This window comes from Zeus faber, assembly GCF_960531495.2.
Source record: "Zeus faber genome assembly, chromosome: 16".
NCBI classification, from domain to species: domain Eukaryota; kingdom Metazoa; phylum Chordata; class Actinopteri; order Zeiformes; family Zeidae; genus Zeus; species Zeus faber.
In genome coordinates, this window is record NC_137202.1 from 6,313,742 (window position 1) to 6,333,370 (window position 19,629).

At 39.8% G+C, this 19,629-nt stretch overlaps 1 protein-coding gene across 1 annotated transcript in view; it reads right to left on the minus strand.

Annotated features, from left to right (window-relative positions):
• Positions 1–19,629, minus strand: part of parga (poly (ADP-ribose) glycohydrolase a) — a 34,554-nt gene that overhangs the window by 14,089 nt on the left and 836 nt on the right. Inside the window, exons 2-11 of the mRNA XM_080017257.1 lie at positions 19,487–19,629; positions 19,182–19,314; positions 17,754–17,876; positions 17,346–17,426; positions 16,906–16,980; positions 11,877–11,969; positions 9,380–9,534; positions 3,104–3,183; positions 2,948–3,008; positions 2,399–2,474 (exon numbers count right to left, since the gene is read on the minus strand). The exon at positions 19,487–19,629 is cut by the window's right edge and continues 505 nt beyond it. Coding sequence (XP_079873383.1) covers positions 2,399–2,474; positions 2,948–3,008; positions 3,104–3,183; positions 9,380–9,534; positions 11,877–11,969; positions 16,906–16,980; positions 17,346–17,426; positions 17,754–17,876; positions 19,182–19,314; positions 19,487–19,629 — 1,020 coding nt within the window. The remainder of the gene's footprint in view (positions 1–2,398; positions 2,475–2,947; positions 3,009–3,103; positions 3,184–9,379; positions 9,535–11,876; positions 11,970–16,905; positions 16,981–17,345; positions 17,427–17,753; positions 17,877–19,181; positions 19,315–19,486) is intronic.

Sequence of the window (19,629 nt, forward strand, 5' to 3'; positions counted from 1 at the left end):
CAGGTGTTACTGGGTGTACTTGCACATTTAAATGACACCTAAAGGCTTCATGCAGGTAAAAAAAAAGCCATTTTCAAAATAAGAAGTTTCAGAGCGCGTATATACTGTAGATAGTTATATTAACGCCGGGATCAGACTACATGATATTTTTGTCTTTCACGATGGTCACCAGGTCAGATTAGGCAATCATAGTGCCATTTATTCTTGCCATGTTTTGGCCCGGGAGACTGGCAACTCTACAAGTATAACCCCGACCAATCATCGTACAGTATGCTGCCTCTCACGACCAGGCTGTCGGGGAGGAGTGTCAAGAAATTGTCAATCATGGCTACAGAATCACTATGTGTGATGCTGGCGGTCTTGTGTTCAGTAGCATAGCTTAACCAGCTACTCTCCGGGTTACTGAAGTGCCTCTGCTATTTCTCGCCAACATTTATCTTTTTTGACTGTCAAGGTACTCCCTTGAGGAAACGCATTGTTCCCACTGCTCAATGAACCTTTCCTCGCTTTTGTTGACAGCAGAAACAGCAGCATCCCTCTTTCTCTTCGCCATGTTTACATACCGTGTATGTAAACATGCATATGCATATGTGCACCAGAGTGCACTCTGTCATCTTATTGGTCAACATCAAGGAACATGTCATAGGTGTCAAACTAGGCAGGAAAATACAACAAATTCTGACATGCTAGACTTTTTGTTGTGGTGTTGTGGGGCGTCCCAGACGCCACATTGCTGCTCTTCGATTATGTCACGCTACAAGGGGTAAAGGCAGGCGGCCGTTTATCATTTCCGATGTTCATATTCAGGCCCAGCGCTAGAAATTTGTCGGCGGCGACGAAATCGTGTCAAAATCTGGCTGAATAAGTGTAGTCTGATCCCAGCATAACACAACAGAGGTATTCATGATTCTTTTATATTTTGTATATATTTACTGTTTCTACAGTATCCGCTCCAGCCCAGACCTTCTGAATATAAATAACTTATGACAATTGAAAAAGATCTTCAATAAAACATTACAACACATAAATAATGATTGATGTAATGATTAAAATAAATAATCCCATTAAGGACACTAAAATGAAGGTCCATAATTTAACGATATATAATCACAGTCAGAATGTGAGACAGGAATCCTTCAGCTTGTGTTTCTTTGTTTATCTGCGGCAACCTGTTGACACTCACTGTTCTGCTGTTTAAAGTCTGTCAGGAGGGTTATGCTCACTGGCCCACAGCTGTGTCTGTCAGCATGAAAGTGTGTGTGTGTGTGTGTGTGTGTGTGTGTGTGTGTGTGTGTGTGTGTGTGTGTGTGTGTGTGTGGGGGGGGGGGGGTTCTTCCCTTCAACAGCCCTTCTTCTACTCAGCTCCTATCTTCCACAGCTACCCTCTACCCTTTAGCCTTCCATCAGCCCTCTTGACAAGATGACAGCCATCTTTGCCCTATCAAAAACTCTGCACCCGACTGGTACCCACCCTGCACAGAAAGCCGTCAATCCACCCGTAGAGCTCCTGCCCCGATAGGTTGCCCCAGTAAGAAGGCTCAACCCCTCATCCCTCCCCCCCGATCCAACCAGGGTCCTACTTACTCCCTAGTCCCCACTGAACTACTCATGTGTGCACATCAGCTGTCAGCCAAAAGACAAAACAAACCACGGAGGAGCCCAGGGGTAGGGGCCCAGGAACATAGGTGAGCCAATGCAGACAGACAGGGAGTCAAAAATATACACAAATATGGACAAAAGCAAAGCACATGCACACATGTGGTTAACTGTTTAGGACCTTCTGACAGTTGATGGAAAGGCACATCAACAGCCATGCACGGTCCTTTTGGTCAGTGGACGATCGCACAAATAGATAATAAATGGAGACAAGAGGATACGATCACTCAAATAAACTGGAGAGCTTGGAATAAAGAGCTTACTGCATCCCTCGTTCACTAATAGGGAAAGGTTTTTAAAATGACTCCGATAGACTTTCACTCAAGTGAAGAGAAATACACACACGCATGCACACAATTTATATATTATATATAATATTGATATCATAATATGAGACGATTTGGTTATGAGGCGATTTTGGTCATCGTAATATTGCAACATAGTAAAATGTTATCTTTAAGGCTGCATTACAGTAATACAATTTTCTGAACTTCATAGATTGTTCTAGCTGTCGGTGCATCCTGCTTGGTCATAATATACACATTACAAATGATTGTTTATTTTGTGTGTAAATATCTAAGGAGAAATCTTCCCCAAAATTATCAATATCACAGTTTCAGTCAAAGAATATTGTGATCCCCCCCCCCCATAATATCGCCCATCCCTAAATACAATGCTCTATCATCAATCATCATAGCTGAAAACCAATTTTATCACAGCAAAACTCCGAAAGGACTCCCACCTGCAACATCCCATATCCATCATCCTCAATCGTCCCTTCACACGTGATGTGGAGTCGTGTCAACCGGGTCATGGAACTAGATAGAAAAATGTTAAAATTTGTTATTGATGCAAATATGAGGAGCAAATCATTCCCCACTGCACTGTGACAACAGAGTAGCCAGTCAATGTCATAACTTGGAAACAAAATGTTAAGTACAAAAAAAAAAAAAAGGTGCCAGCACAAGAGCAGAATCTGCACATATTGGATGGGAAAAGGTTCATAGCGTAAATAAGTTGGGTGCTGTAGTAAAGATCGTGTTTTGAAGTAATGTAAAATACTTGAAATTCTCCTTTAAGAGTGACTCTGTGGGACGCCTGAGGGAAACTACATTACATGTGTGGGAAAACACCCATTTGGGTATTGATCATATTCTTAACTGGTGTATTAAATTAATTACTTAATGTTCTATACAGAGTGCTCAGCCGAAGAGCACTGGCTATTGGACCCACCAAGCATGCTTTAAGAGTCCAAATGACTTAAATAACATAGTGGTATAGCGTACAGTACCTTTCCCAGTGCGGCGGATTATTCAAACTTTGCCGCGTGAATGTCACAAGACCTCTTGGCCCTAGCAAATAAGAAAGAAGAAGACATAACAAATCAACTACCAGCTAATACAACAACATATGACATTTACAATATGGGGCATATGAAATAATTTACTTGTCTGCGCGACTCTCCTAAAGTAACACAACAGAGTTTTCAGCTTCTCAATCTTCTTCGGTGAGGACCCTTCAAATAATCTGAAAAAGACGGTGAAAGAAAAAATGTTTAGGTGGAGAATTGCCTTTCCTAAAATACTAATCATCTGAATTCAAGCTTTCTATTTTAATAGATGTATTAATCTGGCCCTCCCCCTCACCTGTAGAGGAGCATTATTGGATTAAGTAACGCAATAGTGGTTTGGTCACTGTTTGAGGCAGACACGTAAAATACCATGCATACCAACATACTATTTAAGTTCAAGTTCAAGAGATTATTTGTCACAGACATAGTGCCCGAAATTAGTGTTTAGTATGGCCGAAAACCCTAGTTCACTCAAATAGCATGTAAAAAGGAACCAGGATGATGTATAACATCTGGTGACATATCATAGCATGTAAATACATGTGCACGCTAATACTAAGGTACAGGTAGTATATGTAGTAAGTAGTAAACAATCTTAGACTGCCCACTCCATGTCCACCCTACAATAGAATGGGCTGAAAGCCTAAACACAAAGTAAAGCAGGGGAAAAGCAGTGCAAGAGACTGCGCACTGTTGGAAAAACCCGCATTAAAAAAAACAAAAAAAACATTGAATTTAATAGGGAGTCTGTCAGCCTTATTTCATAAAAAGGTACAAATCCGGCATGTGTGAGAAAATTTTAATTGTGCCTGTTATGGTTTACCACTGTCATGAGTTTTCCTGAGACAGGGTGACAGAATTGCAAATTAAGGTAGATCATTACATTGATATCAAGACGTCACTTGCTTCCAGAACACTCTGGGAAGAAGCTGGCTTGCATTTGCGTGAGTCAGTTAACCAACAATTTGATTTTTCATTATTTCAAGGAAAATAACTACACCCGGACATAACACTGAATAACATGACTTGCAGGAATTTTTTTTATTTTCCAAGTTGACAGAGAACCTGCACTTTGGTTGGGCGGCTTAAACCAGCCCCATACTAGCACTGCCTCTGTTGAACGCAATCAAAACTGACGTCAAATCAGGACCGTGCCTTTATCCTTACCTCCTACTGCCTTTCACCAACAAAAGAAAAGAAAAAAAAGAAAAAAAAACAGACAACAAATGAAATGACAAAGAAAAAGCTGATGCACTAAAAGCCCTTAAAAAAAAAAGAAAAAGGTAATGTATTGAAGGCAATCTGCTCATTGACGAGCACTTTTCCCACTCTTTCAATCCCTGACGCTGCCTTGGTCATGCTCCAGCCCCTTCCCCCATTCCCTCAGTCCGTCTGGACAATTTGGTGTAATGTTCCCTGCAAGGGAACTTGTCAGTGACATGAGTGAGCAGTGAGTGCATGGGGTGCTCTTCACAGTGTGACTAGAAAATCGTGGTTTTTCAGAAGGAGACAGGTAGATCAGGTAATGATGGAAGGTACATGAGTGGCAGAAAATACAATATAGATGGGTGATATGTATTTGTAATAATGAAGTTAGCTCTTCTATTCTGTACTCTCATCTGCCAAATAAAGTGTAAAAAAGTAAAAGTTTTTGAGCGTTTCTCTCAGCTTATTTTCTTGCTGATGAGGTAAGATAAAACATCATTCAGTTTTACAATAAATATATATATTATTAATATATAAACATTATATATAATATTTCCTATCCTGTTTCCTATTACCATTTACCTCTCAGATGGAGTAAAACCCAAGCCAAAGAGATCACCCATTGCTCCCACTCAAATCTATCCATCACTTAATAGAGGACAAACCTTGGCAGTTCTGCCAAAACAGCAATCAGCAGATTGCCTGCTGCTCTGCTCGGGCCAAGACGGAGCGCTACTGTAGCCGATAAGCAGAGTGACGGACACTCACTCAATTACAGGCAAGGGGGAGGGCCAGTAACGATCCAGGGCCCCCATATTAGCCGCTGCTGGTCGTCTTGTCTCGTCTTCGCAGAAACAAACTATTTTTTCCCCCCTCTTCCCCTGACCCGCACTTGGCTGAAGGCAGAAATTCTGATTGAGAAGGCAGAGCCAGCCTGCTGCCGCGCTTTGCTGGCACAGGTCTGAAACAGCCATCTCCGCTGTCTGAATCAATGCTTACATTATTAGACAGAACTCCCCATTTAGCCTGCCAGTGACATTTGATGGGGAGGTAGATATCCTACTCTGATATGGACAAATTGAGATGACTGATTGCACATGTAGGATTTAGGGTTAAGATAAAATAAGCCTTTTGCTAGGGGAGATATTGATCATGTCAAGGAGGCACAAACAATGCAAACAAAAATCTCCTGGATAAAAAAAACAACAAAAAAAACAAAAAACCCCACTATCTACTAAAAATGTATATCCCTAGGGAGAGCAGAGAGCTAAATGGAGGTAAAGCTAACAGTTGTGTTGTATTAATATCAAAGAAAATATAAAATCACATCCTTCATGATGGACACATGGATGGAGCACAACCAAAAAAATAAATTTCACCAGACTACTCTCTAGTTGTGTCAAAGCACCAGATACCAGTAATGACAAGTCATGTATCTTATACATTTGCCAAAATGTTTTATTTGAGAGTAATATGGATTACACAGAGTATATTTAGAGATATCAATGTATACAATGGTTAATGTGCAGAACAATGTGTAAGGAAAGAAGGCCCTAATTGTTTACCATCCCAACAAATCTTCAAAGACCTAACAAAGTTCGGGAAAATCTAGTTAAGATTAAGATTCTAAGATTCTATCATCCAAAGGATTCTTACAAAATGCAATTGTCTGTTTGGTAAACAGCGCCAACTGCCCCCCGCCCACTGTCTTGGACAAGAATTAAAAAATAATCAAATACACAGTAGGGCTGTGCGATAAAAACAGCATCGATTATTAGACAATATTTTGAGAATGACTATTGGTAAGAAATGTACACGTGGAGATCGTTTTAGAAAATACGCTGCAAATCCAGACATGTCGAACGAACTGCATAGCAAAAAAGATTTGCAAATACGAAAACACAAACGCAAAGTCACATTACAGAAGTAAGCCACACGATGACTAAAGTAAGCCACACCAGATGCACTGATATTTCTGCAATAAAATATATTAAACCTAAATTTTTTAGTGTCTGTAATTATATATAAGAATTTATACAAGTAACAACCTGGAGCCGCAACTATCACAGACCAATCGCGCCATTGGAGACCACCATGTCCAAATCCTCCATCTGCTTCCTCCATGCGATTTAATAAATAGAAACAACTTTTATATCAATCAACAGTTTTTATTTAAGCCATTTAAGTGCGATGTTCCAGAGAAAACAGCTACTACCAGCTTTGTGATAGTGTGGTGAAGTTTGCGAACTTCACCACATTTAAATATACTGATCTTTTTGTTATTATTAATTCTTTTTAATCCTCAAATAAAAGGTACTTATTGAGAAACAAGTGTTTTTCTTTAACAATCAAGTCTCGATAGTCGAACAATGGCATCTGTGGTCAGTGCTGAAAAAAATACATTATGTTTAAATTGAAAATCGAATCATGACCTTAGAATCGAAAGTCCAATTGAATCATGGATTTGGAGAATTATGACACCACACAGACACACACACACACACACACAGACACACACGGACAGAGAGACAGACACACACAGACACAGACACACACAGACACACACACAGACACACACACAGACACACACACACGCACACACGCACACACGCACACGCACAGATCAGCCACAACATTAAAACCACCATTAATAACCACTAATATTGTGTAGCTCCCCCTCGTGCCGCCAAAACGGCTCTAACCCTGTGGTATCCGATACCAAGACGTTTGCAGCAGATCCTTTAAGTCCTGGAAGTTGTGAGGTGGGGCCTCCATGGATCGAGCTTGTTGTTCCAGCACATCCCACAGATGCTTGATCGGACCCTAACCCTGGCCATCCACATGATGTAGAAGAAAACGTGATTCATCAGACCAGGCCACCTTCTTCCATTGCTCCATGGTCCAGTTCTGACACTCACGTGCCCATTGTAGGTGCTTTCAGCGGTGGACAGGGGTCAGCATGGGCACTCTGACCGGTCTGTGGCTACGCAGCCCCATAAGGAGGAAGTTGTGATGCACTGTGTTCTGACACCTTTCTATCATAGTCAGCAGGAACTTTTTCAACAATTGGTGCTACAGCAGTTCTTATGTTGCTTATGTTGCAGTAGCTCTCTGCTGCAACTCTCAACCGTTTTAAATCAAGGCTAAAGAATTTTCTGTTTGCCGCTGCCTTTTACTAAACCAAATATTCTTGCAATGCACTGTCACTTTTACTTGATTTTATGCATTCAATTTCTTAACTTTATAATAATGTTCTTTCTTTTTACAATGTGTTTCTTTTGCACTTTGTCTTGATGCTTCTGATGCTTGATTTAAAGCTCTTTGAATTGCCTTGTTGTTGAAATGTGATTACAAGTGGCTTTGTCTGCACTGTATTATAACGGCTTTGGCCTATCTGAAACAGTGATCAGATAAACGAAAGACCTCCAGACCGGTTCTCCGGGGCTAAGATATCGCCTTGACATAGGTAAAACGCTTTTCTGGGAATAGGCGAAATAGTTGTTAACAAAGAAAAGATCTACAGACTGGTTCTCCGGGGCTAGACTATCACCTTGAAAAGGTAGAACGCTATTTGGGGAATAGGTTAAATAATTGTTAACAAAGAGTAAAACAAGGTTTCTTTGATTAATTTCTTGCACTGCCCTACAACTTTTATGCATTCTATGTGTTCTATTTTTTTACTTTATGCATTCTATGTCATTTTATAATGTGTTTCTTTGCACTTTGTCTTCGTGCTGTTTATGTTTTATGTAAAGCACTTTGAATTGCCTTGTTGAAATGTGCTATAGAAATAAACTTGCCTTGCCTTATGTGGGATCCAACCAGATGGTCTAGCCTTCGCTCCCCACATGCATCAATTAGCCCATGGGCGCCCTTGACCCTGTCGCTGGTTCAACGGTTGTCCTTCAATGGACCACTTTTGGTAGGTACTAACTACTGCATACCGGGAACGCCCCACAAGACCTGCTGTTTTGGAGATGCTCTGACCCAGTCGTCTAGCAATCACAATTGGGCCTTTGTCAAAGTCATAATATGTATATATATGTATATATATATTATGACTTTGACAAAGGCCGAATTGTGATTATATATATATATATATATATATATATATATATATATATACACACATACACACACACACATACATACTGTATATAGCCTAATGTAATCCAACCCTTGACAGGTGCCATTGTGACAGGATGATCAATGTTATTCACTTCACCTATCAGTGGCTTGATATCAATCATCCTAGTAGGGCTGGGCGATATATTGATATAATATTATTATATTAATATATCGCCCAGCCCTACTCGGATGACAGAGTTTTCAGAAAATGTCATGTCTGGAGACCGGTAATCCAAAGCATTCCTCTGCTGTTTGAGCAGATTAGATTGATAGTGAAGACGCTATAATGGGATGGCTATTATGTGAACACAGCATGAAATATTTATATTGGTATCATTTCACTCACTGCCACAAGTGACACCTCAAGATGACACAAACACGATGAGATAGATAGACATGCACTTTTCACACCCAGTCTATCAAGATGTACATTTGTTTCAATTAGCCCTCCCAGGCTTTCCTCCAATAGTCTTTAACAGACCACTGAGTTTGAGTAGGCAGATAGAAAACACTAATAAAACACTCCTCCGCTGACAGTGTTGACCACACACAGCACAGCGCTGAACATAGCCTTAGAACCACTGGCTCAGACACCAAGCCTGTATTGTGGAAAAAAGGTAGTTCTAGTGTATAGTTAATGATGGTGGTTCAGATGAATCTGAAAAACAACTGTGATTTAACATATGCCAGTCTCTGACCATATGCCGTGGTGATGTCTTGAGGGGTGAATTTTAATTCAGTGTTTTTAAGGAACTCGTCAAATGAGCAGAGGCTGAATAAAAATACAGAAAACATATTTTTGGGGGGTTTTCAATGCAGTACTGCCCTCTTATGGAGACAATTACTCCTTATTTTGCATATTAGGATCAAACTGGGTGTAACATTAGCATTTTGAATATTTGTTCATGTTTTTGATCAATTGAAAGGGTCGATTTTTTGATGCAGTAGTCAGAGAAGCAGGCAGGCAGGCAGGCAGACAGGCAGACACACAGACAGACAGATATTGAGCCATTGAATGTGGTTCTGTCACCCCTTTACCTGTAGAAGTTGATCTCAGGATAATTGGAGTACTCTGACTTGCGGGAGTTGCGTCGAGGGAATGTGCAGAAGAAGGCGTTTGCCAGCAGACAGGCGATCTGCTCCTGAGACAAAGTCAGGGAATGGTTCAGCCTTGACTTCAGCAGGGGAATGGGCTGATAAGAAAAGGAAGAGAAAAAATTTGCAACAAATGCAAAAAAAAAAGCGGGCAGACATTGGAATGCAGAAATAAGCGAGGCAGGGTACATGGGAATATGATAAATAAGGAGAAGACAGAGACTCTTGGAGAAGGGAGAAGAGCATGCAAGTCTCCGTGGGCAGTCGGGTTTGGCTTGGGTTGAGGGGCTAATGGGGGAGAGGAAATCAGTTTAGCTGTATAGTGGGCGGTAGAGGCAGGCAGAGTTCCATTAGGTAAATGGGTGCCAGTAATTAAGGCTCTGGCCTTCTTGCACTGCTCCAGTCCGGCTCAGTCAGACCCAGTAGGCCCATCCATCTCCACTGATTATGGCTAAAGAGCCTCCCAAGGCCGGCCTGATGGCTGATCAATACCAGCTCTAATAACACACACATAAACATTAGCTTGGCGGCTAAATACCGACAAGCAAACAAGGGCCCACCAGGATCCTTCATTATACAACCACAACAAATGGAGTTAAGTTAATAGCACAGATAAGACACACTGGTACAATAACCTTCTACCCCAAGGCTGTGGTTTATTTCTACAATGTGGAAAACTGTGTGCACCAACTTGGCATATTAATCAACATTATTAGATAAAATGTTATAGTTCTGAAAGACAAAATGTAATTCGAGGAATGTTGATCTTGGCCTTCTTTGTCAATATCTATGATAGATAATAGAAAACAAGAATGAAGACAAATTGGTATGACATTTAAAGGGTCTAACAAAAGACTGCGGCCATTTCTATTATTATTTATTTCACCACAAACAATAAACCAAGGCCAACGCACCATTCCACTATTCAGTGCCAAAGAAACCCCCTATAAGCCCTCCAAAAATCACTTTAACTCAAGCTATTCATTCAAAATTAATCAATATCCATCTATAGTATGTTAAGGAGCCTTTTTGCGGCGAAATTACTTGGTCCATTAATTTTTTCCCCAAAAGTATTGGAGTACACTTTCTACAGAGTCAGTGTTCACTTCAAACTTCAATGCCCATAATGCATTGCCCACACAACCCCCTGACCCAGCTGCAGCGACAAGGTATGAATAAAGTAGACATGTTAATGTGTTTTAATACTGTAGAATCTCATTTGCGAACCACATGGAAATGAAGTTTGAATGTTGTTTGGGAGACAAAAATTCTCTGAAGACCAAAACCTGAATAAGTATCAATGAAAACTACTCCAAAACCAATCTAACATAAAATAAATACATTAAGTTTTCTCAAAATTGGTGCATTTTCACTATCTGTGTGCTTGTTCTATTTATATTCTCTCTTTGTCTTTACTGAAAAGCTGTCAGGTACCCATAGGACTTCTAAACAGGCCCATGAACAATCTGCCACAATTAAATATTGGATATCGGACACCATTCAGACATAGTATGATCCTTAACCCTTTGGAATATTGAGTCTTTTGTGGTTTTGCTATATGTTCATTTTTGCCTTTTTTTAGAACCTAAATAAACTACCGCTAATATATGAAACCCTTCTTTTGGCATAAACTCAGCTACAAGTTCGACAATGAGTTAAAAAGTCTTAAAAAGACACTCACAAATCTTTTTTCAGATTGTTTTTCTGTCAACAAATGTATGTGTTGTGTCATTACAAGTTTTCTCTCCATGTTTCTATGCACTACAAGCGAGGGGTTATTAACAAAGAGTAAAATTACTGGCCCGGCAAAAGGTTTAAATTGATACATCAAACTTTGTCAAAAACAAATATCACATAACTCTATCACAGATTCAGTTTAACAGTAGGTATAGGGCAGTTCTCCAAAACATACTTAGTACAACACACTACTATAAACATGTGTGAACTACATATTAATTAAAAAATACATTTATATTATGTCAGTGTCAAGCTGAGAGTGTTATGATCATGGTTGAACGTTATGGTGCTTAGTTAAATGCAATTTCAGTGAAACACTATATACTAGTCTTGAAATTAACATTTCCATAAAATATGAATGAATGTCAACTAAATGTTGTAATAATTGAGAGCAAAACTGTGAGGAAAAGGTTAGTAATCAGGCGCTGCCCGTCCAACAGATGACAAGATGTGGGAAAGGACCCCCATCCCATCCCTTCATTCCTTCTAACGAAGCTGCTTCCTTAGAAGTTCGATTGGAAGATCTAATGAAGCGCCTCCTGCTACAGATAGCAGATTGTCCTTCATTACTTACATGCTACGGCTTTAGATCCTCTGCTACTCATGCACGGACGCGGTCACTTTTTAAATATTCCTCGAAACTTCTCCTCAATCAACCCTTCTTTCTCTAAAAAAAACAAAACAAACAAGATGGGGCACCTACCGATGTACAGATGCGAGGAGCGTTGAGTGCCAAAGTCACCATGGCCGGGAGGATGACTTCAAACAGGTGCTGCGCCTCACAATGCTCAAGATACTGGAAGAGAGCAAAAACATAAATAAATAAATAAATAAATAAATAAATAAATAAATAAATAAATAAATAAATAAAAATAAAAAAGAGAGGATAGGGAGAAAGCCAGGGAGTATTATTAAAGTACAATTCAAGTAATCGTTAATGGGACACTTGTGGAGTTGAATGCTAACATGACTATGATTTTAGCATCAGTGACTGATCAGTAACTGGAATCTTTACATGGAAACAAAAGGAGAGCACAATGTCCAGTATGTTCTAAAGCTGACGCGAGAACTAAATGTGAAGTCAAAAGTGAAAAGTATATATGCGTGGATGGTCAACTTGCCCCGTTGAAAGGTCCGGGTCATTCAACATGAATTGTTTCATGACCCTTCTATATTGCTTCATGTTAAAGTTTATTCTCACAACACTGGTTTACGGGTGAGAATGTGGCAATAACCATTTGCTCTGGAGGGTCAAACACCAGAGAAAGGGAGAGGTTTGGAGATCTAATTGACGTTTCATATTAGAAACAGCACCACCGGTCGCCAGTATTCCCAACACAATAGAGAAAAGACTTTGTTTTGACCTAATTTGTAGAAAACTTGGTATTCATTCTGTTAATATTGTTTAGATGGGTGACCAAAACGCATCTCAACTGAGGTTTTCATCCAGGTGAGCTGAGGTACAGGTTTATTTTGCAAAAATATAATAATTATCAAACAAAAAAAGCTGTCAATATATCCTGATATTTGACTCTGGGTTTTTTTATTTCCTCTATCCCCACCAGAAAGTAAATTCTTAAAGTCGTCAAATTTCAGTTTTTACTAATTCTCCATTTCTGAGGGAAATGAAGATTTAGATGAAGGCAGAGGTGACAGATGAGTGTAGATGTGGTTCCACTATCCTGGAATACACCATTAGTTAACTTAAGATGAAATCCTTCTGTTGCAACAATGCATCAGAGGAAAGGTGCTCAATTTCTCAATTACTACCGCACTCAACTCCAAAAATTCTAGTAGCGGGCAGGCAAATGTTGATGCCTTCCTGATGTGCGGTAAGCCATTTGAAGACTTGACCTGAAGTTTGTTTTGGTGATGGCCTGCAATTAAGTGTTTTATTTCATTTTGGAACGATCAAGCTAGGCTTCCACATGTATACTTGTCCTAGTTTATGGCACAAGCAATAGTTACATCTTTTACTATAGACTGGTAAATACTAATTACGCAATGACAAAATAAAAAATAAAAAATAGAAAACTGCAGCAGAGCCGGCTCCGGCACAAAATTTGTTGCGGACTGAACCGCCATTAATCTCTGAGCAAATCTGCTGCGGCTGGAGCGTCCATACTGCAGCCCGCAGCTTACCTCAGCACCCATCTGTAATTCCCTTTAAAATAAACACACAGTTATTCTATCATACACCTAGATTTACAACGCAATCACTTATGAGCGTATTGGCCATGAGTGTAGCGACATCTATCACTTGGCTTTTTCCATTAAGGTTAGCGGGGGAGCTGGCCTGATTAAATGGACCTTCTGTAACAAATGCAAATGACCAATCCTGGAGTGGGAGAGCAAGGCAGGGCTGCATGGTTTCAAACAGGAAGTCTAGGGGGTAATTTGGCCGCAGGCATTTATATAGCTGAGGAGCAGGTCTGACTAAATGCTGTCAGGAGTAATGAGCTGGCAGACATCATAAAGTGCCCCTCTGGGAGAAATGGATGGCTGAAGGTGATGGGTTGGATCGGGGCTAATACAACTAGCCACAAGAATCATACACATATGTGAGGAAACGCCCATGCACACAGTAGATGAAGCTCATCGATACAAGAGCAGATTGATAAAGGAGCAAACTGAGTCAGCAGATGGAGCCTAGATTTACAACTGTAAAATAAAGAATGAATAATAGATGGATAAAGAATTGACAGAGCATCTTTGACTCATGGTATATTGCAGTCTGATCCTTTTATTTAAAAATGTTGCATTCTAAAATTAACTTTTCAATTGCAAACATTAATTCACTGTGTCACAGCAAGCTTGAAAAACCTCAACTGAGTCTTGTCTTTGTGAAATTAAATGTGTGTGTTCTGCATTTCTCCATTACTCATATTTTCAGCAACTGCTTAGGCTTCCAAAATTTATTAGAGTGGCATTGTGACACTTTCATTTGGAGGGGTGGAGACAGAAAGACAATTTACAGACGAGTTCTAATTGGTATTTTCCTTTTTTCTAGAGCCAATACATTTGCAGTGTCAATCAGTGGCCTAGTGGCTATGCACCTGATGAAAATCGGTGCATAGTTCTGCATAAATGCTGCTCTCGCTTTTATAAACTCTGTTTGGCTGGGGGGAAAAGGGTCAAATATTAAAACTACAAATGTAGAGAAAATAGAATAGGAGCACAGAAAATAAAATGAACTGAAGGGTATGTCAGCAATACCATTGCACTGATTGTATTTATTAATTAATCAATAGGATAATCGACCACCAAATAAGCACTTAAAAATAGTACTTTATTATAATCAAATCCACTGCAAAGGAGATTTGATAACAAGCTTCCACTTTTTACTTTTGTGATTTCAACCTTGACCAGACGTCTTCTGCCCCGAATGCAACACCACTGCAACGGATTCAGCACAGGGAGGGCCTGTTTATCCTGATGGCCTTACTTAGCATCCTTATAGATTTAATAGGCCCTTTTAATTAAATTGGATTGAGCTGTAAAATGGCTCCGGCAGCTATTGATCTACCAAACTCTCTGCCCTACTCAAAGAAATTGTTTAAAAGGGAAAGAAAAGGACCGCTTGCACGAGAGTTTGAATTTGGATGCCCAATTAGTAAAGAGGAGGGATGAGGACCAGGCTGTTCTATCAATCTGTGAGCATGTAATAAGCATCGAGCGCTGGATTATACTGGTTTTAAAGAGCTGTATTAGAACAATCGCCTTGTGCTTCATGGCTTTGACCTACTGTTGAACCTACATTGACAAGATTGTTATAAATAAATATTACCACAATGTCACTCAATAAGGTTTCTCACGGGAATTGATTTGCTATTCAATTCATGAGTGGGACTCATGAAACTAGACTGCCCGCATATATTGTGCCTCCAGACAAATATCGTCGATGTGAAAAGGTGTAGCTTGAGCCAGGAGAAGGGAAGTGAAGTCACAATTCAGTCTCATATGTTATGTTAACACAAAACAAAAGTGTAAGTGTTATTGTTGAAAAATAAAAGAGAAAAAAAAAATATCCAGGAAATGGAGTGGTGTGTGAGTAAAGAGAGTGGTTTTTAGTGTATGCGCAAGGTATATATTCTAATATAGAATAAACATTTCCAAACATATTTTCTGAAACAAAATGCAGACTGACAAGTACGAAATTCCCACAGGGGACTAAGTGAAAATGTTTTGATCACTGGCGACTAATTACAGTCTGAGGCTTTGTAAATAGAAGAGCGTGAGTGTTAAGGATAGACGAGGAAGGAGCGAGACGGAGAACGGGAGATAGGCATTCCCTTGGTTCAGCCACAACAGCTGCTGCTGCGCTGTGTACCCTTCCATCCTGACTGGATGAATATCAGAGGTACCAGGAGGGGAGGATCCACCCTGGTGGGCCGCAGCCAAACAGCAGAGTAAAGAACGCTGCGTGCGTTAGCGTGCGTCCGTCTATAGCTCCATGACTGAAGACAAGTCATGGAGCAGGTAACCTAACACGACGTGATACACATAACTGGCTGCAATTCACAAATACATATTTAAGAGTTTCTCCAACCTCTGACTGTAGAAATAGACTATTACAAATGGAAAAGCATAAAGAGTTAGAGTCGAGTTAATTACTAATTTCATACAATAAATTGATTAATTCTAATTCAAACTTTTTTTTGCCTCTGAAAGTGCTTACTTTGCAGCACACCTGCTAAATATGCGAAAATAAGAGTTAAAAAAAGTACTCTAAATTAGCTGTGCCATTTTAAAAATAATTATGTTGTTAAATGGATTATCATCATGGGAAACTGAGGTCAGTTACATTCAAAAAAACGTATTTGTAAAGTTTGGTATTGTGGTCTGACAGTTATTATATATTTTTATATATATAATAATAATGCAGAATTATTCACTGTGGTGTGGTGTGGAGTGGTGTCTGCTACGTTATGTGACGGTTGTGAAGCGCTGTACACATGTGGCAACAACAAGATGGGGACAGTGACATGACACATGGGGAGCTGAATCGGAAACCAGCTGGTGTTCTTTCTGGTCCCAGATGACATCGTCCTTCATGCGTGGCTCGTTTATTTATTCAATAGCCTATTAGGTTGAGGTGCAACATGTAACGACATTTTATAATGAAATTACGAGAGATTGGGCTAACTGTAATCCACTACAGTTAGAGATACAAAACTATAGGAATGGATTTTGGAAGAGAAGCGTTCAAGTTTGGTGATGGTAATGGTGGTATAGTTTCTACTGCTTCCTTTAGGGGGCGCTATCTGTCGCTAAATGTCAAATGTTACCGAAGGGTTTTTAAGTCCATCATGAAACAATAATAAATATATAAGAAGAAAACAAACAGCAACATGAACAACATAAATAGATTATTGCATACTTGTAATGCTTGGATTATTTTTTTTAAATGTTCCCTTTTGTCCGCAGATGTTTAACATGACAAAGTGTAAACGCTAACACCTTACCCTATAATGATCTTAAAATGAGAGTCAACAGGAAATAGAACCATAATATATAGGGTTCAGAATTGCATTTAATTTGCTTCCAAGTCATCTTCCCGCTATAGACCAATTAATAATTATAATGTGTACTGCTTACTGCCACCAATAGAGCCGTTAAGTTTAAAATAAGATGAAAAATAAACATCGTGACTATCGCTTAATATATCTAAATTTTGAAATGACATTAAACTTTTCGAGAAAACTAGTAAAATAGATATTTGTAGAGCTTACCTCTGTGCACAGAAGGTTCAGGGCAGTGAAGTCCCATCTCTTTGCATGGGCTGTGTTGTAACGCAGGATCGCATCCTGCGCGCAAAGATCAGAGAAGGAAAAGATCATTAAGAAAGGAGAATTTTGAGTGAAGTCATATGGGGGTTCATGTGTTAAATACAAAAAAGAAGGGAATTCATGTTCGGTACAAGCAAGTTCTTCCTTTCAGCTCTGTACTTGGAAGCCATGTGTCTTGTAAACTCTGCCATCCGGTGGGAGTTTCAAGTAATCACATTTTTATTCGCTGGTTTGACCGACTAGAAAACAAAACTCACTCAAAACAGTTGAATTTCTTTTTTCAAAGACGAGATTCATCCCCTGATAACAGTCCTACGCAATTCATATAATAACATACAACACCGAGTTAATCTCCTCCCATTTCAACCAAACCAAGTCCTCACCCTGACATCTAGGGAACTTTTGAACTCTCCCTCCAAGGCGGTGTGGATCAGCTCCCAGCGACTCTGGATACCACCTCCGTCCTGGACAAAGTAAAAGATCAAGGGCAAATATCTTACACTTAAGATGGACATTGTACTGAAAGGAACACAAACATTTTCAGTTCCAATAATAGCAAACCACTGATTTTCAAGTCCCCTGTGTGTTTGTATTATGTTTAGTTACCAATTCATACCCTGCTTTTTTGAGTAAAATTATCAAAAATCAAACAACAAAAAACAAAAAGAAAAACATAAAAAAGAACTCCATGCAACCACATGTCACGTTGGTTTTGGTTTTAGGTATCCAAGGATTTTCACGAGTCATCATCATGAGAAGTGGTATCGGTGCATCCCTCATCTCTTGCATACCTCCGTCTCCATTGGAAAGAGGTTCTTTTCGGAGCAGGGCATCTTAACAGACATGTCGTCCCAGGCATCCTTGAACTTCGAAGGGTAGGGGACGGGGAGTTCTCCCTCCCTGAGGAGGTCTGTCTGTTAATACCGAAATAAAAATGGGACATAGTCACTAAATGTCATCTCAGTGAACCACATTTGCGGAATGGTGTTGACTTTGTTGACTCTTCTCCATTTGCTTCCAAAGTTTAAAAACACCTGATTTTGTACTTGAAATGTCAACATAAAATTCCTTTCTGTAGAAGCTGGATTCTCACCTTTCCAACGAGTCAATTTCAAACGAACGCATTCCAGTGTAGGCGGCTGACTAAACAACCATAAACATCCCTTGCCCCTCCCATTTTAACACTTAATTGTCTTCAATTAGAAACTCAATAGCTAAAATCAATTCCAGTGATTAAGTGCTTGTGCAGGAAGGGGCTGGAGCCACACAGCACTGACAGCGCTCCTTTGGGACTGGAAGTTGAGGACGTCATCTGATTGGAGCTTTACTGACAGGAGGCCCTGAGGGGCTGCAGGATGACTTCACTCTGCCCACCCCGATTCTTCCTGACTTCATCTTAAGAGACAGAGGCATGAACAAAGCCTACATTCTCGAGCACTCACTCACTCACTCAGTCACGTATGTCTCTTCCTTTAAAATCATAGCCAACTAAAACTATTTCGTTTTTTTTTGTCATCGCACGGTGTAAAAATAACACAAACAACTTGTTAGAATCAGAAGTTGTTTCTACGTCGAGAAAGGGGAGGAATCAAAAGCTATATTCACACAAAGGACCGGAGGGAGGACACGGCCCAACTTTATTGACACCGATCAGATGCACCCGGTATCCTCCACTAAGATTTTAAAATGAGAGGAAGCAGCATTCCAGGATAACATGCAGAAACTGTGTTACAGGGATGTAAACCCACCCACACATTGCCTGCGTTTCCAAAGGGTAAATACATATCATTACTATGGTTACAGTTCATTGAGGGCAGAAGGCTAATGGCTGATGAAATCTACCATGTTTGAATGTGGGTCAGCATTTTTCCTCCTGCCTACCCTTCCTTCCTCCCTTTCCCTCATTTCGACCATTCCTTAGAGAATGACAGTGATTATTGTGTTATTTATCTTTAATTATAATTCTTGAACTACTCTTAAACAATTATAATAATAATATAATATATTATATATTGTATATAATATATAACATATAATAATAATGTGAGGAAATAATCCTCACAACAGTTTTGTCACAAATGCAATTGATAATTTTCATTCAGCTGTCCAGTTCCTTTAATAAACACATGCTGTCCCTCTTGTTATTCATTTTTTAGTTTTTTTTGTACAATAACAGCACTCAAATCCCTGATAAACACAATGACGGTAGATTAACTCACCCTGACTGTGATAGTATGATTAGGCACCGGCTTCAGGTGAGACAGAGGAGGAGCGCACTGGGGCATTCTGTTCAGCTCATCGATGGGTGTCCCGAGCCATCGCCTGTCCATGTCATCCAATGATAACGCCACACTGTAAGAACAGCACAAGATTTGGTCAGTGTATGGCATGTGTAAATGTAATGTGTGAAAATGACAGTGGCATCGCAAATGTACAGGGTGAGAGAGCACCAGTGGTGTTACCATTTCTAATAAAAGAAAAAGCAACTAAATGAATATCGGGAAAAAGCTAGGCTAACGGCTACCTTTTCAGAGTGGCCTCCGTCTGGTTTCTGGCAGAGTCATAATTCATGTTAGATGATCCGATAAACCCTGCATCCTTGGTTACCATGGTAACCACCTGGGCCGCGTCCTCAGTCAGACTTCCAGCATCCAAGTTTGCGACAAA